Source organism: Rhinolophus sinicus, chromosome 17 (genome assembly GCF_057876585.1).
Source record: "Rhinolophus sinicus isolate RSI-liver-muscle chromosome 17, RSI-T2T, whole genome shotgun sequence".
Taxonomy (NCBI): domain Eukaryota; kingdom Metazoa; phylum Chordata; class Mammalia; order Chiroptera; family Rhinolophidae; genus Rhinolophus; species Rhinolophus sinicus.
In genome coordinates, this window is record NC_142517.1 from 2,619,679 (window position 1) to 2,642,768 (window position 23,090).

General features: G+C 55.2%; 1 protein-coding gene across 1 annotated transcript; it reads left to right on the forward strand.

Annotated features, from left to right (window-relative positions):
• Positions 1–658: 658 nt before the first annotated feature.
• Positions 659–22,266, forward strand: WDR4 (WDR4 tRNA N7-guanosine methyltransferase non-catalytic subunit). Its single transcript, XM_019745669.3, has 11 exons — positions 659–907; positions 3,282–3,347; positions 4,046–4,189; positions 9,625–9,781; positions 10,408–10,520; positions 12,509–12,569; positions 13,298–13,396; positions 14,921–14,985; positions 15,758–15,941; positions 16,791–16,860; positions 18,430–22,266. Exons 1-11 carry the CDS (start codon positions 819–821, stop codon positions 18,621–18,623), a joined length of 1,242 nt encoding a protein of 413 aa, XP_019601228.3. The 5' UTR covers positions 659–818; the 3' UTR covers positions 18,624–22,266.
• The last annotated feature ends 824 nt before the right edge of the window (positions 22,267–23,090 follow it).

Below are 23,090 nucleotides of genomic sequence, written 5' to 3' on the forward strand. Positions count from 1 at the left end.
CTTTGTCTGGAGAGCACTGAGAAGCCACTTGGTTTAAATATGGGGAGGAAATGACCAGATTTGTGTACCGGGAAGATCGCTCTGGCTTTAGAGTGGAAAGTGGGTCCGCGGGGAACTGGGAAGATGTGGACAGCAGCGAGCTGTGGGATCGCTGTGGTTGGGATTATGGTAGAGACCACGGAGATGGAGAGAAGGGGTGTCCAGGGGGGGATTTAAGTGAGCAGAGGAACAGTGCATAATATGGGGGCCTCGTGTCCTGAGGAACCATCTATGTGTCACTGGTGATCGGCGATGCCACTCCATGAGCAAAAGGACACGGGAAACGGGCCGTGTCTCGAGTTGAAAGATAGCGCTGCAGGAGCCTTAAGCGCACAGGACGCGAGGGCCCACCCCGGCGACCTTAGCTCTGAGCCCACGTCCTGGTCCCGGATCTGAACCCAAACCCTCTCATTTCTTGAAGGACTATTTACTGAGAACCTAACAGGTGGGTGCCAGGCGGACCAAGCAGACGAGCTGCAGCGCGAGAGAGACCCGGCACCGCCCCTACGTCGTCCGGAGGGAAGGACCGACACTAAGCAAGCGTCACCACGTGTGCCCGTGTGTCATCCCGACAGATGTGGGCCGCGGCCGCGCCGGAGCCGTCAGGAGACACCGGACTCAGCCGGGAGGGGGCAGAGCCGGCGTCCCCGCCCGCAGGGCCCGCGCTTCCGCCGGGACGGGCGTGGACGCGCCACCTCGCGGCGACCGCGCGGACGTCACTGCCCCGCGCCGCCCGGACTCGGCGTCGGCGGAGCACGTGGGGGGCGCAGGGCCGACTCATGGCGAGTCCCGCGGGGCTGGCGCTGCGCGGGCAGGCGCTGGCGGTGCGGGGCGGCAGCCGCTTCCTGGTCACCTCCACTGCGAGCAGGTGAGGGCTCTGCGCTCGGAGCGGGGCCTGGCGACCCCGATCCCCTGCGCCGCCGGCGCTGCGTCCGTGCCGGGTGACGCCTGGAGATCCCGCTGCTGCCTTCCGGGGCCGGCCGCGTGCCCGCGCCCCGGAGCGTCCGCCCGCCGTGGCCCCCGCGCCCCGGAGCGTCCGCCCGCCGTGGCCCCCCGCGCCCCGCCCCGCGCGCCCCCGCCGCCCGCCGGTGCCCTGCCCACCCCTGGCCGGTCTGCGGCGCCCTCGGTCGGACTTGGGGCGCCGGGAGGGCGGGCGGGCCCGGGCCGGTGGGCGACGTAGGCTAGGTCGGGGCCAGTGCTTACAAATCAGTGCATCTTGTTTCTTAGTTTGGGTGAGACAGAGGTTTTCTGTACCTCGAAGGTGATAGAAGTGCCAGTGACGTCATACTGTGCAAGTATTTTGTGGCTAGAATTTTTTATTTGGATTCATTTTCTTTAATGTATAAATCTATTTGGGTTTTCTATTTCTTTTTTTTAATTAAAGTTTAGTGAGGTGACAGTTGTTAGTAAAGTTACATAGATTTCAGGTGTGCAATTCTGTATTACATCATCTACAAATCCCATTGTGTGTTCATCACCCAGAGTCAGTTCTCCTTCCGTCACCATACATTTGATCCCCCTTACCCTCATCTCCCACCCCCCACCCCCCTTACCCTCTGGTAACCACTAAACTATTGTCTGTGTCTATGAGTTTTTGTTTCTCATTTGTTTGTCTTGTTCTTTTGTTGTTTGTGGTTCATATGCCACATATCAGTGAAATCACATGGTTCTCTGCTGGGTTTTCTATTTCTTGAACCATTTTTGGTAATTGGTATCTTTTTCCAGGTAATTGTCTGTCTCATTTTTCAAATGTATAGTTTAATATACAGGTTAATATACAGAGTTCAAAGCTTTAGACGGAGAGCCAGTCATCTGTCTCAGGTGTGCAGTCCACACCTGCCCTGGGGCGTAGGGAGGGAGCCAGTTCCTGGCCTTCCTGGTGAGACGTTTTTACTCTGGGGAACTTGCTGGGACTGACTGAGCTCCTGGCGCACTCCTCCGCCTCTGTCTCCTGGCTGTGGTGCCTGACCCCTCTTCCTCGTTTGCATCTGTCGACCTTGCCCTACTTGCCCTTCAGGCTCCTTGGTCTTACGGACCGTACACCACCATTCCCCAGAGTCTGCAGCTTGTACCTCCCTGGTGGCCCTTCACATGGTTCTGCTTTTGCTTTTCCTAATTTCCTGCTCCTTCCTTATCGTTTCCCAGTGTGTACATAGTGCCCGGGATTTTGAAATCAGGAAATGTTTGTTGCTTGGGTCCTCTTGACCCAGGAGCCTCATGAATGTTAGTACTGGTCAGGCTGGGCTCCAAGTCGTTGTCCTTCAATCTAGTTGTGGAGGGCGCAGCTCACTGGCCCATGTGGGAATCGAACCCACAGCCCTGTTGTTCAGAGCTCGCACTCTAACCAACTGAGCCAACTGGCCACCTCCTCCCCAGGGTTTTGGTTCCCTCATAGTTGAAACAGGACATGCCGGACAAGTGTGCTGAGTACTTTGTTAGCGTTTAGTTTCAGAAATCCAGTTTGATGTAAAATTTAGATTTCATAAAACCTGTCATCCCAGATTGTTTTAGATGCCCCGGTATCTTAACACATGCCACAGGGAGACATGATCTGCTTGCTTCTGTCTTGCCTTTTGAGGAAATCTAGTGGCAGGCACAGTTTCTGACGGGGAGGACGACTCCTCTTTCCACGCTGCAGTGTTCGGTGCAAAAAGAGTTTAGAGTACAGTCACTTTAGAGGTTGCAGATTTGTACAAGATGCCTTCCCCATGCCAGGCACTGGAGGTGGGTGGGAGAAAAGAGAGCGAAGAGAGCTTAGGGTCTGATGGAGAAGGTGGGTGATTCCTGTTTTGGTAAATGCTTGGCAGCCATGGGAGCTTTTTTGGGTAGATGAGACATGCTTATAAACAGGAAATGGCAGTTTTAAATTTGGGTGCAAAAATCCACTGAAAACAATATCAAACACAGTTTCTTTTAACAATCATCTTGCATTGATATTCTCGTGCCTGAAGGAATAATATACGCATATTATTTCCTGTTGAGTTTTTGTCCTCATTTATTTTACTTAGCTGATTTTTTTGTACAGAACCACGTCAGTGTGTATGGCAGATCTAAATAGGAGATTAAGCAAATAAAGCTCCCTGAGACCGTTCCCGGAAATATAGTACCTAGACAATTTCTTGTCGGGGCCAGGACTCTTAATTTAATGAGTATGCAAATATTTTTCTGCTCCAGGAAAAAAAGGAAATGAGCATTTTTATTAACAAAGTGCTTCTTTAAAACAGTCTGTTGTTTTTCTTTAGTGATGATGACATCCTCTTCACATATGATTGCAGCTCTGCAGAAAAGAAGCCACAGGAAAATAAAGGGTGAGATGATGGGGAGGCCTCTTGAGGTCCTGATCTTGGTTTGACTAATGGGACTTGCTAGCCTAAGACGGAAAGCGTTGCCTTCCCACTGCATTCTTCATTTCTTTTGACCTTGCTGTGTGGATGAACCAGGTACCACCTCAGAAAAGAAATGTGGAACTCATTTTCAAGTTAGGCATTAGGAGCATCAGGTCTTTTCTAAATATTTTGAATTAGTTTCTGTCAGTGATGCTTTTATTGGCACCTTTAAGTAATGCAATCAATTTTAAATTCATTGGGAGCAGTTATGTGAAATTAACTTTCGCTAATCGAAAGGTAAGAAAAGCAGAGTGCGATGGTTTTGTGTGGTGGGTTTCTTTAGTAGAGCTGGTCTTGTGGCTCGGTTTATTTTAAAAAATATGATTTAATCCCTACCTCTGGTCTTCGTTCATGTCTGTGGGGGAGTTGGCCGTGTGGCCTCTGAGGGGTCTTCCCGCTTAGCTCTGTGGATTCTGGTGTGTATGTTGAGAGATTTCTCTGTTAGATTTTATCTTGAAAAATTAGGCTGTTTTGAACCTCCCCTTAATATGTCTTATATTTTGGCTGCTTGAACCTCACGGCATGTTCTATTTCTTCTTGCAATATAACAGAACAAGGCTGGCCTGGAATCCCGCAGCCTTAATTTTTCAGGTAAGTCCTAACTGTTCTCTCTTCTTCAGGGAGGACGGACAGCCCGTGGATAAGGGGAGTGACACGATCCTGGCGTCCACCTTCTCCCAGTCGGGCAGCTATTTTGCTTTAACCGATGACAGTAAGCGTCTGATTCTTTTCCGTACAAAACCATGGCAATGTCTGAGTGTCAGGTATGAAATGCTAACGTTGAATAATTACGATGTTGAACGCACAGCTTACACTTGCTTGCCAATAACAATAGTGACGAAACCGTCAAGCAACTAACACAGCGCCGCTTACGTGCCCGGCACTGTTTTTAGTGCTTTCCGTGTGTGTGTGACCTGCTTTAATCCTCATGATGGGCCTGTCATGGGACAGGGGCCTTGTTCTCCCCACGCCCACTGGCCAGGAGTCCGGGAGCCGAGCCAGTCAGTCAGCTTAGAAAGGGTCAAACTGGGCCCCGAACCTGGTCACTCTGGCTCCAGAGGCGGTGCCCTGGCCACTGTGCCAGCCTGCTTTCCAAACAGTGTCGTTCCCGCTTTGCGGTGGTGGCAGAAATAAAGGTCGGTGTGTACGCTGAGAGTGTGGGGATTTGTGTAAGTGAAGGCGTCTGTGCCACAGCTGTAATTCAGTGGGATTTCGTGTGAGTGAGTGCGCTTATTTCTAAGTATCTGAGAACAGACGGGAGCGCAGCGTGGCTCGGGGAGGACGGTAGGCACACAGCAAGAGCACAGGGCCGGGGCGTCGGCGGCCCTCTTCACCACAGCCCTGGAGCCGCTCCTCTGCCTGACGCAGTCCTGGTCTGACTCTGCCACCTCCTGACAGGAGATTTGGGGAGCCTCACTTCCCGAGAGCCCCCGTGTCTCCTCAGCCCCGTTTAGGCGAGGACGTGGGTGATGCTGACACAGGCGCCGGGCAGATGTCAGTGTCTGTCGGCTCTGACAGTGTCCTCTGTGCAAGTTCCCTGTTTCCTGAAGAGGGTGAAGAGCTCTGCTGTGACACTGATGGAAACACCCGCACGGGCTGCCCGTCCCCTCATTCCCGCCTCCCTGAGGCTGCAAGGTTTAACGGTCCCTGATAAGCAGAGACAAACACGCGCAGGTGATAATGTTTGAATCTCTAAGCAACCCAGCTTAAGAAATTCCCCTTTGTAGCTGGCTCACACCTGTTTGGGGACAGCTATGCCCTTTAGAGATTTACTTCATCTTGTTTTCTAAGAGAAGAGTAAAATGCCAAATTCCCGGAGGCATCAAAAGCAAGGAATGCCCACTCAGCCCTCTGCCGCAGTCAGCTTAAAAATAAAGTCTTAAAAATATTTTTATCTAATGTGCATTTTCATATGTCAAATAGGCAATGGATGCCCATGATTTAAGAGCGGAAAAGACAAAACAATGAGAAGGCTATGCAGTGAAATGTAAATCTCGCTCCACCCCCCTTTCCAGGTCCCTCCCCACAGGCAGTCAGGTTTCCCAGAAGGACTTAAGTGTGTGTTGCCACGTGTACAGGTCATAACTGACGACGAATGGCTTCTTGCAGCTGACTACGGTGAAGTCACCTCATCCTCAGCTTGGAAGGCCCGTTAGGCAGCACCTTTTTGCCAGAATAGCCTGAACGTTAGCAGCTAGTTAGAACACAGAAGATGTTGAGTGCTTTCCGGATGTGGGGTCTGGAGGGTTCTGCCTGGAGCTTCTCTGACCTTGAGGGGTCCTTGCAGTTGGCCTTGGCTTTGAGTTGCTTCCACAAGCTGTGGGGAAGAGGTAGGGACGTGAGTACAGGAAGCAAGCTGGTGACAGCAGGAACAGAGATGGCAGCTGTCTTAGTCTGCTCGGGCGTCCATAACAAACTCCACAGGGTGAAACACGTGTTTATTTTGTACAGTTCTGGAGCTGGGCGTCTGAGATCGAGTCGTCGGCAGGGCTGGCTTGTCTGGAGGCCTCGCCCTTGGCTTATAGATGGCTGTCCTGTTGCTGCCGGTCACATGGCCGTCCGTCTGTGCCATGCCCCTGGTGTCTCTGTACCCCCAAATTTCCTCCTGTGAGGACACCAGTCGTCTTGGATTAGGGCCAAACAACCTCATTTAACCATAATCACCTCTCAAGGCCCTCTTTCCAAATACAGCCACATTCTGAGGTATGGGGAGGGATCGGATTCCAGCATAGGCACTTTGGGGACATAGTTTGGTCCATAATAGTTCATCTTACCTTTCTGACACTGGCTGCTGAGTTTGTCTCTAGAGCTTCCATAGGTTCTATCAGATTCTTAAAAGGGAGTTGGCCCCAACAGATGGAAATCAAATGATCTGAAGGAATCTGGTGGGAGTTCTTTGGCTCGAGTAAAGGCTGTCTGGCCAGACACATGCTTCTGGAATGTACACGTGGCCAGGAGCCAGCGGGTACCTGGGGGAGGTGCAGACGGGGGCGGGGCTGGAGTCTGCGATGGTGACCAGCTCCCAGGCCGTGGCAGCACCACCAGCTGGGGACGGCAGCACGATGCCGTAGAGCTGATTGTCCCCCAGGATGTCGTGGATCTGAAGGTCACCGTCAGGTTGGTGGGGCACTTAGGCTGGAGCAGAGGAGACCTGGTGACATCTGGGCCTGAAGGGTGTGTCGGAGGCCATTTGATAGAATCGTCAGTGCTAAGGGACTGACGCCTTAGACACTGGAGAGGGGACGTGTCTGCAGCTCCGTGTTATGGCCGCAGTGCTTTCAGCCGGCGCCATGGAGGGACATTTTTCACTTGCGTTTCACTTGTTTCACTATTTTAAAAAGCGCTTCAGTGAATTGTCATATATAAATGTCATAAATGTCGCTTATCGGTAGAAGTCCCCAAAATGGGTTGCCAGGTCCAAGGTAAGGGCACTAGCCGAGGTGGAGACTCCCAGGCTGCCTTCTGAGGGGCTGGCTGTCTGCCTCCCCCCACCCCCCAGCACAGGGTGGTGTCACACCTGACGGTTTCCGAGTCTGATAGAAGGAAGTTGGCATCCTGTATACTTCATCACGAGCGAGGGCCAGCGAACTTTATCCTTCACAACCCCGTGTCTTGTGAGCTGGCTTCCCCATGTGGGTCCCTTTCTCGTTTGGTCATGATTAGGGAACGTACACTCCTCCATGTGTTGTAGGTGGTCCATCCACACCAGTTACTTTCACACGGCCTTGGCCTTCAGTAAGGAGCAGTGTGTACAGAAGCCGCTCAGGGCCGCACTCGCCTTGCAGGCAGCTTCTCAAAGACCTGTGGTCTCAGTCCACGTAACGATGTACTGGGTGGGGCCTGACCTACTCCCGGGTGTCCCAGTGTCTGCTGGTCGATGAGATCGGGGAAATTGTGGGCAGGTCTTTGGATCCCCCTGGAGTACGGTGCATCCTACCGGAATTTACAGCTCTTTCCAGCTGCTGCCTCCTTACCGTGGCTGCTTTTAAAACTTCACCTTGGAGGGTTTGGAGGAAAAACTGAGATGGAAATTGGGGGCAGCAATGGTTCTTTTTAAGGTAACAGTTTAGAATGACAAAGGGCAGAGAACCTGTGAACTGAGCAGGTCAGAGAGACTTCAGGCCTGGAACCAAGGCTAAAACGAGGTTTTCGGAACCAAAAATGAGGATACTGGTGTGACGTGATGTTTTCTATTTTGATGTGTGCATTTATTAGTGAGTAACCTTGCACACAAAGTCGCACCATTTCATAAAATGTGTGTATTAAAGTAACAGAAGCCTCTGGAAAAGGCAGAGCCCCTGGAAATCAGGTCTGGTTTGTTTTACCTGTGGGGTCTGCAGATGGGGAGTTGCTGCTGGCATGTGTGGAGTGGGGGGGCCTGGTGTCAGGGCCTGGCGGGGGGCAGGGCCCCCACACGCTCAATCTTGTTGAACAAATGGGGCTCTCTGGAGGTGGGTATGGGGGCACCAGCTGGGCGTGTTTCAGGGTTCACCTCTGGGGGGCTCCCCTCACTGGCAGAGGGGAGGGGCAGGCCGGCCCTGGGGGCCTGAGGACCCACTGGGCTGTGAACCCCATCACTGTGGAGGGAGGGGACAGTGCTGAGACCGTGCAGAGGCTGAAGATTGGGGGGGGCTCTGCCGCTGCCCCTGGGGCAACATGGCTGCCCACTGGCCGATGACCTGCCCCCCTTCTGCAACCTGTCTCTCCGGACCCGAACCCCCAAACCTGTTCTGTACTGAGCCCCATCCTAGAATCGTTGCCAGGCTGACTTTAGCCTGAGCAGCTGGAAGTCCCCAGCTGGCACAAGACAAAGGGACTAGATATGAGGCCGTTTCTGTTCCGAGCTGGGTGGGAGCGGTGCTGTGGGGCGGGCAGTGGGTGAGCCCCTTGGAATGAGGCCCAGTGCTCCTGGAGGAGTGTCCCGGCGGCTCCCGCAGGGCGCTGTGGCCTGCTGTCACAGCTGCTTCATTGGCCCGTTAGAGCGCGTGCGTGCCTGCGTGTGGCTGGCACCACACAGGCCACTCGCTGTTGAAAGCACGGCGCTCGGGGAATTCTGTGACCCTTACCCCAGCTCGATGGTCTCGTCACTGTGTTCTCCGTGTTTATGCTTCTCTCTGCAGCCCCACTGGCGCGGAGTGGAGGAGGTCCAGCCGCGACCTGCTGGCTGACGCCTGCGAGGCCTCCCCCCGGCCTTTTCTGTCCTTTTGTCCTTTCGCTCCTGAGTAGTGCTGGGTCCTGTTTGGTCCTCATGTGGGGGACATACTTCCTACAAGCATTAGTTTCTATGTCGAGCTGACATCTGGAGTTCCAGCTGGCCTGAGCTGGGTGCCGTCTGCACAGATATTAGCTCTTTATTGGGAAAGGGGGTCCACTGCCACCCCCTCGGGGGCCAGGAAAGCAGGGACTGCCTGTCTTCTGTGAGGAGGCCTAAGTGTGGACACATGGGACGTGTGTGTGTGTGAGGCGATGGCACAGCTTGAATCTGATGCAGAAAGGAGAGTCCAGGCACCTGCCTATAAGGGGACACCTGCTACTTGGGAGGGATTCCAGTAGAACTGAGGGGTGGGGACCGGAGGCGGCAGCATGAGTCCTGCCCCCTGGAGGAGCCGGTGTGGCCGTGGGCCTGTATCGGTGCCCTCGGGGCCTGAGCTGGGCTTTGTTTCTCGCTCTGATACCGTTCCTGAACCAGCTGCAGAGGTCACAGACCTGAGTCCGGATCAAGGACTTGAACTTGTGAGCCTGCCCATTGAGACCGAGCTGGGACTCAGCCCTCTGGCGGGCCTGCCTCCAGAGAGGCCCGACAGAAGGGTGCCGTGTGTCTCGCCCCAGCTCTCAGTATCGGGGACCCCATCTCGGGTGTTGTGCACGCGCCGCATGTGGGGTTCCTGGCCCACCTCGGCACAGCGGGGCGTGGGTTGGCCCTGAGGGTGGGGGTGCAGTGTGGCTCGCAGGTACTGGATGGGAAGCTGCCAGGAGGCCCCGGGTGGGGGTTCCTGTGGCTTTGGTGCTTTATGCGGCCGCTGTCGTCACCCCAGATGTGCCGTCGAGGTGCTGGGGCCAGGAGCAGCCCCCCTGACATTGTATGTGACAGTCTTCGCACATACAGTGAGGGTGAGGGGATTTCGTACGGAACGTGTCGCTCCCCCCTCCCAGAGTCTGCCGTGCGGAGCACAGTGTTTGAGTCTCTCCCGCCTCCTAGGAGCGTGGTGAGGAGATGCACGGCCCTGACGTTCACAGCCTCCGAGGACAAGGTCTTGGTGGCAGACAAGTCTGGGGACGTTTACTCCTTTTCGGTGCTCGAGCCCCACGGATGCGGCAAGCTTGAACTTGGGCACCTGTCCATGTTGCTGGATGTGGTAGGTGCACGGAGGGCTGAGCTCGGGGGGTCGGGCAGGGGTCGCACCAGGGTCTGGGTGGGTGTGGGGTCTCCGGAAGCAGGGCTGTGAGCAGGACAGCTGGAATTTGGTAGGTGAAGCCGACGGCACGGTGAGTTAGGAGGGGGCTGGCTGGTTCCGGACTGGAGGGTCAGCCCAGGTCTGGGACACAAGGTGGAGGGGGTGGGAAGAGCAGGCACAGTCACGAGGCCTGAGCTCGTCCCCCGTGCTCATGGGCATCACCTCAGTTTCCTCCCGCCCCCTGAGCCAGGAGCTGTCCCACCGGAGGCACCGAGAGGCCCAGTGGAGGCTGAGCTGCAGCCACTGGCTGCTGGAGTTGGGGTGGATCCCCTTGGGGATACTTAGGAACAAGAGGGGAAAGACAGGTCACCAGGACTTGGTGACCGGCTGGACATGTGGAATAGGAGGAGGGGGGGATCCGGCGTGCAGGAGCGGGGAGAGGTGGGTGGCAGTCAGGAGACGCGCGTAGGAGCTGCGGGTCCGTGTGGACGAGGAACGGGATGCAGGCGAGGGGCTGCAGGGCGGGAGGCGGGGGAGCTGGCTCTGGCCTCCCACGAGCGCCCTGCGCTTTCTCACCCGGCACACAGGCCGTGAGTCCGGATGACCGCTTCGTGCTCACCGCCGACCGGGACGAGAAGATCCGCGTGAGCTGGGCCCTGGCACCGCACAGCATTGAGTCCTTCTGCCTGGGGCACACTGAGTGAGTCTCCTGCTCGCTCCCCGCCCGCCCTCCGGCCTCCCAGGGAGGAAGTTCAGGCTGACAGCACAGGGTGGCCCCTTCCGTTGGGAAGCTGGCGTCTGCGTGACCCTGGGCCTCGGGGAGTGGGGACCGTCCGTGTGCAGCTTCCCGTTGAGGCCAGGGCCCACAGCTGGCCAGCCCCATTGCACGCAGCCGTCAGAACCTCCTTCCTCTACGTGTGTTGGGGACAGTTTCCTCGTTGGTCCTGAGGTCTCCGTGTGGGGTCTGCCTGCAGGAGCCCATGTGCATGCAGCTGAGAGGTCTGTCACCCCCCATCCATGGTGCCCGGAGGCTTGTTCTGGAATACCCCCTCTTTCTCAGTGTAGACACCTGGCGGAGCCCAGCAGTGGTCAGCAGTCACTAGGTGGTGTGCTGAGGACGAGGGACATCCTTCAGTAGTTTCACCTGCCCGAGAATTAAATAGCCTCCGGCCCCAGGCAGTTGGCACTTACTCTGTGATGTCTGACTTCTGTGAGTGAGCTCTGTCAGCAGCTGGGGTTTGATGTTCTGAAGGGAGGCGTTTCTGAGGAAGACCCTCTCCTCGGGCAGAAGCCTCATTGTCGTGTGCACAGAGGAAAAGCACTGTGCGGGGCTGAATTGTTTTCAGATACATTATTTGAGACCTTGGAAGACATTGGAGGGATTTCATAGAATTCTGGGATGGCTTCTGTTTCCTTGTTTTGAATGGAATATAAAAATTGGCCTTTAAGAAGGTCACTCAGCTTGTACCTGTGACAGCTTGTTTTGGCTTTCTTCAGTTCTCTGGCAGTCCAGCACTTCTTACATCCTGCAAGCCCTCGGCTCCTGGCACTGTCTCGCTGGGGTCTTTACTGCTCTGGACCCCACCTGGCACACTCCTGTCTCAGGGCCTTTGCACGTGCCGTTTCCACTGATGGGCACTTCCCCACAGGACCCCACAGCTCTGGGCATTCCTTCACTCCCTTGGCTTTCTGCCACCTGCCTTCTCAGGAAGCACCCCCTCCCTCCGTCCCCTCTGTTCTGTGCTTTTCTACAGCCTGCAGGTGGTCAGTCTGAAGTGAGGCCGGCCCTTTAGTGTAAAACACCTGACTTCAGAGACTTAGAATGAAAACGGATGTAAATATGGCTCATTATTTGTTACACTGATTGCAGATTTAAATGATATCTTGGATACATGGTATGGAACTTCATTTCACCCGTCTGTTTAGTTTTTTGACATGCTCACTAGTAGCAAATCTGAGCAGACACCGGTGCTGAGCTGCTGCTGGCCACTCGAGGCTCGGGCCATGCCTGGCACGTAGCTGGTGCTCGGGAGATGTGTCAGTGAGTGAGTGACAAATCATCAGTGGCTCATAAGAATCTCTAACACCTGGGGAAGGCCTGGTTTCCGCTTTCTTCCTGCTGAGAGTTTGAGGTGACTGACACTCCGGCTGCATCGACCTGCAATGTGGGCTTCTCCCTTTCTGAGCTTCTGAGATTAGAGCCCTGAGCGCCCTCGGGAAGGCTGCCCGGTGGGGGTCCTGGGAGCCTGTGTGTTAGTGATCCGACATGCAATGGGGTGGAGAGTGCGTGACGAGTTCCCGACCCGAGCCGGGTGTCTGAGGACAGGTGGTAGCTCGTGCTGCCTGGGGCCAAGGCACAGCAGGGATGACTCTGGCTCCGGGCAGTGTTGTCTCCTCCACCCCCCACTGGCCTCCGTGTCTCACCCCGGGGGCCCGCCCTCATGGACCTTCAGGAGGTGTCTCCAGGCAGCTCAGAGGGGCCCAGACACTCGATCTTTCTGGCAGGTGTGGCTGGGGAGCGCTTCTGGACCTGGGGGCCGCGCTTGCTTAGAGGCTCTTGTGTTTTTGGGGCTCCGAGAGTGGCTTCCTATGGCATCCACGAGGACACACCAGTGACGGGTCACGCGGTGCCGTGTTTGTTGGAGGGCGGGTGTGGGCCCCGCTCACTGAGCTCCTCCTGTGCTGTAGGTTTGTGAGCCGTATCTGTGTGGTGCCTGGACATCCCGAGCTGCTTCTGTCCTCGTCCGGGGTAAGTGCGTGGCTCCCCACGCGCCCTTCCAGGTCCCTCAGCGGGTGGGTCCCCCGCAAGGAGATTGTCTTGTTCCCTGTGGTGGCTCAGAAGTCAGCGTGTCCTTTTGTACCAGCTGTCCTCCACTAGATGGTGCTTGTTTTCTGTGCTGTGGAGCTGGGTGTGAGTGTGTAAGTGTGTGTGTGTGTGTGTGTGTGTGTGTGGCTACAGCACATGTGCAGGGAGTCCGTTCTGAGGGCTGTCATTATATCAGTAATTGTGATCCCAATGAAAGCAGCTGATAAGACGCCCTTTCTGAGTCCTAGACGGACCTGGGTTCCATCACCACTGCTGCGACACACTCAGAAACCCCACGTGTTTCCCCTTGTGCGAATGCGCGATCACCTATGTGCACATGTGTGTATGTGTATGTGCACACATGCATGTGTATGCACACATGTGTATGCATGCACATTTGTATATGTACATGTGTGCATATTTGGCCTAAGTGCAGCGATGTCTGACCTGGTGGTGACATCAGGTTGTCTCGTGCCCTTTGCCCATTTCTCCGTGCAGGGGTCACCCGTTTTCCTGAATGATTTGCATGAGCTCTTTAGAGCAGAGAGCTGCATTGGGGAAGGTGCTCTGGCCATTGCTGAGTCCTGTACCGACGACCTGGGGGAAGCCTGGATCCTGGGGTGGGGGTGTCGTGTTCCCTGAGAGGCGTGCTGACTGGTCTTTGTTTGCAGGATTGCACTCTGAGGCTCTGGGAATACCGACACGGCCGAGAGCTGCACTGCTGTCACCTGCCCAGCCTGCAGGAGCCGGCGGAGCCCTGGGGCGACAAGGTAACCCCGAGTTGGTCTCTGCTTTGTGGGGAGGCTGGCAGAACTCCTGGGATCCTGTGGAAAAAACAGTCTTACATTGGCAGTGTTTCTTTGCTTGGTGCAGACTTTATTGTAGCTTGGGGGAAATTGTGTATTTCAGATTCTGAAGGCACCTAGTCTTGTGAGGGGAAATAATTTATATCTTAACCACATTTGCATTCGAGCGACTAATTTATAGAAAGGCCTCTAATCCGCTTAGAAATGGAAAAAACAGTGGAGCTGGAGCCAAGAGCTTTGCTGTGGGTTTATGAGCCAGGCAGCGGGCTGAGCACCCACCCCAGCATTCTCTGTTGTCCGTCATGGAGTAATTTCATGACCCCCAGGTCAGGTCACTTGGGCCTTCAGTTGGCAAGGGGATTTTTTTGGGGAAGGTGTGGGCGGCCTTTTGGGGTGCGCAGGATTCTGTGCCTGTGGGCACCCAGCTCTGAGGCATCCTGCGAGGCCAGGGTCTGGGTTAGTCACACGTGGACGGCCCCACCGGCTTCCCCGGGCCTGCTGGGGAGGGCAGGGTCTGCCATCATGTCTACTCGGGCCTGCAGAGCTGGCCCCAGGGTTGGTGATGAGCAGGATGCCCTCTGCCTGTCCCCAGGGGCGCTGTGCACTTTCCCCTGCAGTCCCCACGTGGCACCTGCCAGCCCTTGGGAACTCGGCTTTCCCACGTGTCTCACAAGACCTGGGTGTGAAGTGAAGGGCTTGTCTGCCTGGTCCTCAGCTTGGCTTCTCGTTTCCCTGGTTTACCCGGAGACCACCCTGGGCAGCCGCCCTCATGGGGCCTCAAAGCAGGCAGACCAGGCCTGACGCAGGCCAGGGCCCCAAGGAACCAGCCGAGCTGGTGCAGGGGGCTCCTGGTGCCTTGCCTTCAGGCCATAACCAACCTGATTTGTTCTGGTAACTTCTTTGCTTCCTTGTGCCTTTACTTAACCCGATGCCCGGGGGTGGCGAGGTTCATGGGAGCCTCTTCTAAGGGTGAGGGGAACACGTGGGGGAGAGGGGACCACGTCCAGCCTCTCGGGTGCCTTGCTCCCCGCCCTGGATCCCCTGTGTGGGCCAGGCTGGGTGAGTGGCAGGCCCTTCCCTCTGCCCTTCTCTGGACTGGTGTCCAATGTTTCCGCCGCTGGGCGTGTGGGTGCAGCAGGCAGTTACGTCTGCACTGAAGTCTCCTGCTTCCCCTGCTGTTCTCTGTTCCCTCTTGTCCTTGCTTTGTGACCAAGTCTGCTGGCTTTGGAGACATCCCATGTCTGGAGGCAGGGCCAGAGCCATGGAGGGCGTTTACCTTCTGCCCCGCACGTTGGAGCTCCTGTGACGTGGGCGGCCAGCCCTCTCCTTCCTTTTCCCTCACTGGTTTCCAGAAGGCGCAGGCTCTGCCTTTTTTCTCCCTGGAGCACCTGTGAGGACTGTCAGTCCTGCAGTGTTTGCTCTCAGTGGGAACAGAATGGTCCTGTGTCGGGTCCCTGACGTGCTGTTAAGCTGTGCTTCTCCTTCCAGAGGTTTGCCGCATCCAGGATCACGTACTGGGGCCGGGAGAGCTGCGTGGCGCTGCTGTGTGACTGGTAAGCGCGCAGCTTCTGGTTCCCGCAAGCCCGGGAGGGAGGGAGCGACTGCAGACATAGTGCCACTGGCCACGTGGTCTGCCTTCTGAATCCGGAGGCTTGAGCGACGCTGTTGGGGTTCACTTCCTGAGGGTGCTGTGGCGTGTGGGTGTGGGTTCCTTTATGCGGCCATTCTCTTGCATGCCATTTAAATCCACCAGCTTAACGGATCAACATGACCTCCAACTGGTCTTCTGTGTGTCATCGAATCCCACCCAAGGGCACTGCCTCAGTCAGTGCCACCCAAGGGCCGGTCACGCAGGGCCACCCGAGGCCTGGTGGTTGATGGGACGGACTCAGGCGCATGAGCCACCCAGCTGTTCCCCTGAGCACCTGTTGTGCTCTCTAAACTTCTTACTTGCCCTCGTGACCAGTCTTAGGAGGGAGTCTTAGTTTGTCTTAGAAATAGGATGCAGCTTCAGGGAGGGTGAAAGTGCTGGCTGCTGCCCCGCATGCGGGTGGGACGGTCTACACTCTTCCTGTTTGTCCTGTGTTGCTTGTCTTTGCTGCATAACAAGCTGCCCCAGTTTAGTGACGCGAACGCTCCATATCTCAGCCTGTGGCTCAGGCAGCTGGAGCCGCTTGGCTGGGTGCTCCTGGCTCAGTCTCCCTGTGGTGGCAGCCAGCACGTTGGCGAGCGCCGCGTCTGCTCGCACGGGGCAGCCCTGGGGCTGGGTGATGCCCCCGGGCCTATGGGAGTGGTGACGAGTCTACTTTCTTTCCTCCTGGGAAGTATTCCTGTGCTCTACATCTTCCAGCTTGATGTCCCCAGACAGCAGCTGGTTTACAAGCAGCAGCTGTCCTTCCAGCACAGAGTGTGGGACATTGCTTTCGAGGAGACCCAGGGGCTGTGGGTGCTGCAGGACTGCCAGGAAGCCCCCCTTGTGCTCTGCAGGCCCGAGGATGGCCAATGGCAGGTGAGACGTGTGTCCCCTGAGCCTGGAGTGGGGGTGGGGGCGTGGGGCAATAGCTGTCACCCCTTTCAGCTTGATCACGTGTTGGTGCCAGAGGTGTATCCTGGGATGTGGTTGTAGGGCTTGTGACCTGGGAGAAGGGAGCTGGGATGCCAGGCCAGATTGTCCAGTGTCGTGAAGCCTGCAGTGGACTTTTGGGGGATTGCCGTCGTTGGCATGTTTTCTCCGTGACTGTCCCAGTCAGCCTGGGTGTTTAGTAGAGAAGCCGACACTTGGTGTGTGCTCCTAACCTTTGCAGGTTTAGCATGGCCTCCCGGGGCCGTGGTCCCATGGTCAGGAGCCCCAGGTGCACTGGAAGGCGTGTGGGCTGGGGGCAGACCCCGCACCTGCTCTGAGTTGGCTTGCTTACCTGTAAAGTGGGGACGTCATCTGCTTCCTGTCCCGTGAGACAGCCTTGGGGAGAGCCCACGCAGAGCACGCCAAAGCCCTTTGCATACTGTCCTGTCCTTCACAGACGCTCACCTGACTGAGTGCTCTGCAGATGCCCCTGAAACTTTCAGGACTTTTATCGGAAAAGTGGCAGTGAATGCCACCAGCTGGTACCTGTCAGGTGTGCCAGGCTCCTTAGATAAAGTCCCACGTGATGAGCCAGCACCTGAAACGCCAGCAGCCCTTGGGTCATGGCCTTTTATCCTGACGAGATGTGGTGGGAACAGCATGCAGCTTCACCTGGTCTTCACATAGAGATTTATGGGTCCCCTTCCCCGGCCCCATAGCCCGGGCCCCTCAGCATGTCTGCCCATTATTGTGCCAGCAGCCCCTTCTGATCCCAATTTTCCATTTGCCTCTCAGTCTGTTCCTGAAAATGCCGCAGTGAAGAAAGTCTGCGCTCACCTTCGCGGGAACTGGGCCATGCTTGAAGGTGAGGATGCGTGGCCCGCCTTTCGGGGTGACTTCCGACCGCAGCCGTGCACAGGAGATTCTAGAGTGAGACACGTAATAGGAAGCTGTGAGGACACAGGATGTGGGGGGGGCGTGTCCCTGTTGGGGCACCAAGGAGGTAACCACACCAGGCACAAAGGCTGGGTGTGACTTGGTGTCAGGACTCCATGTCGGGGATCCGTGTCGGGGATCCGTGTCGGGGGTCCGTGTCAGGGATCCGTGTCGGGGATCCATGTCGGGGATCCGTGTCGGGGATCCATGTCGGGGGTCCGTGTCGGGGGTCCGTGTCGGCGGTCCGTGTCGGGGATCCGTGTTGGAGCAGTTGAGCTGTGTGGGAACTGGAGTCACAGTCGCCTCTGCCTTCAGGGCTGGGTGTTAGAAGTCCCCAGATGGGGTGGGAGCCACTCCCAGTCCCCAACTGGTGGCGCTGAGCAACTCCACAGTGTGTGCAGTTTCCCGGCTAGGAAGTCAGGCGTGAGGACAACCTGTGGGGCCACCCAGGGTCCCCATGGCCCAATGGGGTCCTAATAGGAACACCAGGCTGAGGGAAGGGAGAGAGCAGAGGAAAGAAGGCAGGTCACCCCACAAGTTGCCACGTTCCACGAGGAGGGAGCGGGGGCCCATCAGTCAGGGCCACGTGAGTGCTGAGTCCTGTCGGACGTTAGGGCGGTGAGACCCCCTGTCTGCGCTGGGGAGAGGGCAGGCCCTGATTCACAGCCCCTGGCTGTTCCCTTCGCTTCTCTTGGGCAGAGACTTGAAGCAACAGTGTCTGGAGGGTGTTTGTAACCTGGTACTGGAATTCCGGTGCCTTCGTCCAAACAAATCATTGCCCAACTCACTGCTCAGAGCCAGACGGCACCCCCTCCGCCGTAGAGGTCGGCTCCTCGGAGCTCTGGAGAGATGCCAACATGAGCATTTTGTTCACAGGAGCAGCGAAGCAGCATCTGGGGGACAGTGTCCTTGTGGGGACTTGTTGGCTTTGTGTCCCAGGGTTAACTCCCAACCAACTTGCTTTTAAAAGTGGCTCTAAGGCAGGACTGTTTGGGCCAGGGGTGCGGGGGTGGGGGACACACAGCAGTACTAACAGGCCGCTCCCTGCCTGGGCTTGTGACGTCCTGAGGGTCACCTCATTCAGGGCCAGGCCCTCACTGTGCTTGCTGTCCTGAGAAGTTTACGGTGCAGGTGGGGGCAGAGAGCACAGAGGAAGCGAGCTGACCTTGACAGTCACAGGAGGGCGGGAGAGCTGAGGGAGTGGGGACGGCACAGCACGCGTGTGGGCACAGGTGTTTGTCACTGATGGGCCTGTGGCGTTTCCCACCAGGTGAGGTGGTCTCAGGCACAGCCGACTTTTGTCGTTCATTAGAGGCGAGTCCAAGGTCCAGCCAGTGTGGCCACCTTGAAGAAGGTGCCACCAGTCCACAGAGAACTCCATGTGGTCACGGGGTCACTTCCCTGTTGCAGGGGGGGCCTCGGCGGCCCAGCGGATCCGCCAGAGGCAGCGTCCCAAGTCACCGTCCAACTGGCATGTGTTCTTGTCCCTCCCGCACAGGCTCCTCTGGTGCGGACGACGGCTTCAGCAGTCTCTACAAGGCCACCTTCGACCACGTGACCACTTACCTGAAGAAGAAGGAGGAGAGGCTGCAGCAGCAGCAGCAGAAGCGACGCAGGGATCTGCCGTCCGGGCCCAACGGGCAGGCCAAGAGGGTGAGGGCCGGCCAGGCGTCCCGCAGCTGCCCGTCCTAGGCACGTACGCCTCCCGGCCTCGGAAAGCAAAGCAGACTTCACTCGTCCCCTCCCTGCCAGCGGCTGCCTGTAAGAAGGAAATGGGACATCACTGTCCACTTACTCTTGGTGGCAGTGGGGTCCACACCAGCTCATTGGACAGTGGCCTCCTGGGGCTGTCCCCACAGTTGGACGGTGCCCGGGCTCCAGAACATTCTGTCGCTGAGCAGAGGCTCTTCTGCTGGCGTTCTGAGCAGCTTTCTGGTTGAAGGGAAGCTGGATGGGTGTCAGCTTAATGGAGGCCCCCTGGCGAGCTGCTCTGTGCCTGGGAGCACTTGACCTTCAGACTGGAGGACGCCACATACTCTGGGCGTTGTCCTCCAGGGGAAATCCCTGAGCAGACGTTTCTACGCCAGTGAGAGAGACGTTTTCTTCTTGTTCCTGTCGTCTTGCCCTCTGGCTGCTGCTCGCCACGCCATGTGGGGCCCTTGAAACCTACAGAATTAAGTGCTCAGCTCCTTTCTCAGCCCTGGCCTTGTGCCACGTCCCCGTCCCCATGCCGCGAGTGGCCCCGTCTGGTTAGCACAGCTGCAGGAGGCCCAGTGTGGAGCCCTCGTGGACAGCGCTGGCGAGAGGGACTTTCCGGGTGAGGATGTCACCGGCAGGACTGAATCGTGCCGGGAAGTGTCTGGGACGTTATGTGTATTTATTATCTTAGTTTCAGTTTCGGGCATGTGTCACAGCGAACAGGGGTATCGGCCGAATTCTAATCACCGATCAATAAAGGTGAGCTTTTAGTACCTTCTGGAAATGTTTATCAGCAACATGTGGAACTAATTTTAAAGTACACTGAGCAAAACCGTTTTGATGAGTGTACTGTTTGTGACGGAAACGTTCGCTTTTTGATTTGAGGAAAAGAGTTGTTTAGTGTGGGGCTTCATGGGGTGCTTGGAAGCAGATCGTTTCGTGTATCAAAAGGTGGATCCTTAACATTGCTCCTAAGTGCCTTGTTTTAAACGTTTGTCTGAAAACTGCTGTTTGTGATGTGCTGAGAGTCGGGGTGGGCGAGACTAGTTTAAGAGCAAAGGGACAGAGTGGCGATGCCCAGAATGGAGGGGGTGCTGGGGTACAGGGTGGGCGTGGCACCCAGGGCATGTGCCCGGGCCGTGGTCCTGTGGGAGGAACCTGACCTTGTTGGTACTGGCCCAGGGAGCATTCTCATGAATAATCTGCTTTGAAATTCTTGGTTTTCGGAGAAGTTTCGGTTTGGTGTTGTCAATGTCTTAGCTTAAGATGGCTCAGCAAACTGTCCTGCAGGCCAGATTGCCAAATCCTGTGAGTTAATGGTTTTTACAGTTTTGAATGGTTGAAGAAAACCAAAAGAAAAATAATACTTCATGATACATGAAAATCATACGCAATTCAAATTCCAGTGTCTGTAAAATGTTGGCGCAGCCGCGCCTGTTTGTTCTGGTCTGTGGCCTGTGCCACCACAGCAGAGGGTAGCTGACCGGAGTCCATGGGCTTGCACAGTCTGAGATGCGTGTTATCTGGCCCTTAGAGAAATGTTTGTCAACCCCTATTTAAGATCCCTTTTAAATTAATGTATTTTAAAAATTAACTGGTTCATTTGTTTGGGGAAAAAAACGCAAAATCCTATTCTTCCTGTGGTCACATCGACCTTTCCCACCAAACATTCACTGTCCCCTGGGGCAGGCGGGGCAGCTGTCCTGGTCATTCCAGCCCACGCTAAGAGGGAGCCCCGGGTGAGCCGGAGTGCCTAAGGTGGGTCCTTTTCACCTCACAGTACACGGGGTGCCCTGAGTCACGGCCCGGAGACCAGAGCAGAGAGGAGTTCGGAGGGACCACAGTCAAATTCCTCATTCTTACCAAGGTCATGTGACAGACACCAAGTTCTGTTGGCCGACGGACAGTGACAGCGGTCCACTCTGCCCCTTTCTCCCACATCCCCCTTCCTTCTCCCTGGCTGGGCAAGTCAGTCTCCATTTGCCACTCAGATGCGTTTGTTCCCCTTCTGCCCAGGACAAGGGGCTCCCAGAGGGTGTGGCCAGGGGAGCCAAGCAGCAGTGGGGGGATTGGAAAAAGGGGTACAGTGCCCCCCGCCTCTGCAGTGTCCTTCCTGCGGGTGCGTCCCACAGGGCTGCAGCCTCCTGGGGCTCTGGCCTCACTGGTCCCAGGGGTGTAATGGCTTCCTCCTTGGCCCTGAAGCCCTGTCCACGTCCTGGGGTTACTCCTTCCATTAAAGGCTCTGACAAATCTGAGGTGATAGGAGACGTATTCTTGGGGGACCCTGACTGATTAAACTAGTCCTTACATGCCCTCAGTTGTCTCAGAAATTTCTTTTCCGGTTGGTTTGAACCCAGACCCGTATAAAGGGTTTTGCAGCCGTTAACTCTTCCCCTGGAACAGTAGTGTCCCCACTTCCTTCGTGACTGACTTGTTGAGAAGAACGGGTCCACTGCCATCTCCTGATTCACAAAGCAGTTTATTGATTGAAGTTTCGCCTGTGGACCTACTGTGGGAGCTGAGGACTTGGTTTTCTTACACACACCCCTAATTTTATTTTTCTCCCATTTTCCTTTTTTTGGGAGGAGGGTTCTAAATGTTTACTTTGGGGGAGATTCCTTGGGCTTTGTTCCAACTCACTGATTTTTAAAAATTTGGTTATCATTATTTGTTAATTCTAAGCATTTTAGTTCTTATTTTGATTTCCACTGCTGTATACAACTGGAATGTCACCAACTGAACACTTGGGTAACTCCCCACCAGAAACAGGACATTGACTGAAAGTTGAGAGGTCCCCCAAGTTCCTTCCGGTCATCGAGACCCTCTCCCAGGTGAAGGCGGCTGACTCAACACATTAGCTTTTCTCTTGTTGCTTGTGGCCTCTTTGGGTGAGATTCGTCTACATTGTTGCATTGGTTGTAGAATCATTGTCATTGCAACATAGTATTGCTTTAGGTGGCAACCCCACCATGTATCCAGTGTGTATCCATCCTACTGTCAACTGGCCTTTGAGTGTTTCCAAACTGGCTGCCAGTGACCATTCTGCCCTGCCTTTTGGAGCACAGGGAAACGTTTCACTTGTCTCCTGAGCAGTGGAGCTGCCGGCTCACAGTCATGTTTAGCTTGGATGCTGCTGCCTGTCCTTGTGAATTCTAACCCCACCTCACGACGTCAGATTTGGTACATTCCCATGCTCAGCAGTTGAGGTTTTGATAATGTTTCATTTTGCAAAGGCACAAACTTGGAGAAATGGGCTGGTATGTGGGAGCCAGTGAACTGTCCGCCTGGCGTCCAGACTCAAACATGATCCTGCTTTCGGTAAGGTCACCATAAGAACAGCGTGGGTCACCCACTCTAGGGGATGCCAGCCACAAGGCCCTGCAACCACTCACGCAGCCTGTGAAGAGCTGGACTCCTGCCAAAAGCCAGTGACTGACGGCCTGGACTGAGCTGTCTTGGGAGAGCTGCTTTCTAATACAAATATAGAACACTCTAGAATCTTTCCTGCATCACCATTTCCTCAAGCCTGTATGTGTTGACATGTGTATTTCTTTGTAACTTCCCTTGTGATTTCTTTGATCTATGGGCTATTTGGAAACGTGGTGTAAATTCCAGACATTTGACTTTTTTCTTCAGATTTCTTGTGTCACTGGTTTTAATTCCATTGTGGTCTCAGAATATACATTGATTTCATTCCTTTTAGATTTGTTGAGCTTTAATGCTCCACAAATCCCATGGTTATTTCACGTGCCCTAGAAAAGGGTGTATGTGTTCTGAGTTGTTGGCTGGAGGAGTGACGTGGATTAGGTCACGTCAGCGACCCTGTTGCCATGTCGGCTCAGACACCAGCACCGTCTGCCTTCTTTTCGTGCACGTCCATCACTTACTGAAAACAGTACTTCAGTGTCTAACTAATTGGATTTGTCTGGTTGTCCATTGTCCTAGTGATTTGGCCTCATGGATTTAACCTGATATTAGGCACACGCACACTTAGGACTGTTATGTCATCTTGAGGAGCGACCCCTCTTCATCCTGCAGGACCTCTCTTTGTGTCCCGCTCGTTCTGTTGTGAAGTATCGATTACGGGACGGCTCCGGCTTCCTTTTCATGAGGGTTAGTGTGGACTCTTTCTTTCTAACGTACGTATGCATTTATATTTAAAGTGCATTTTCTTTTGCAGAGAGTACCTCTTTTTTTATCCCCCCAAAATTGAATTTCAATGGAAATACAGCTTGAGCCACATACGTAATTGAAAGTGTTCTATTAGTCACTTTGAAAAGTTTTTAAAAAGCAGATGAAATTAATTTTGAGAATACAATTCATTTAACCCGGTATAGCAAAAACTGTTTCAACATGTAATCGCTATAAAACTATTCATGAGCTAGTGTATGTTCTATTTTTAACCCTAATTGTGCTCATGTGTCCAGTTCCCTCTTTTCAGGCGCTCTGTCCCCAGTTCGA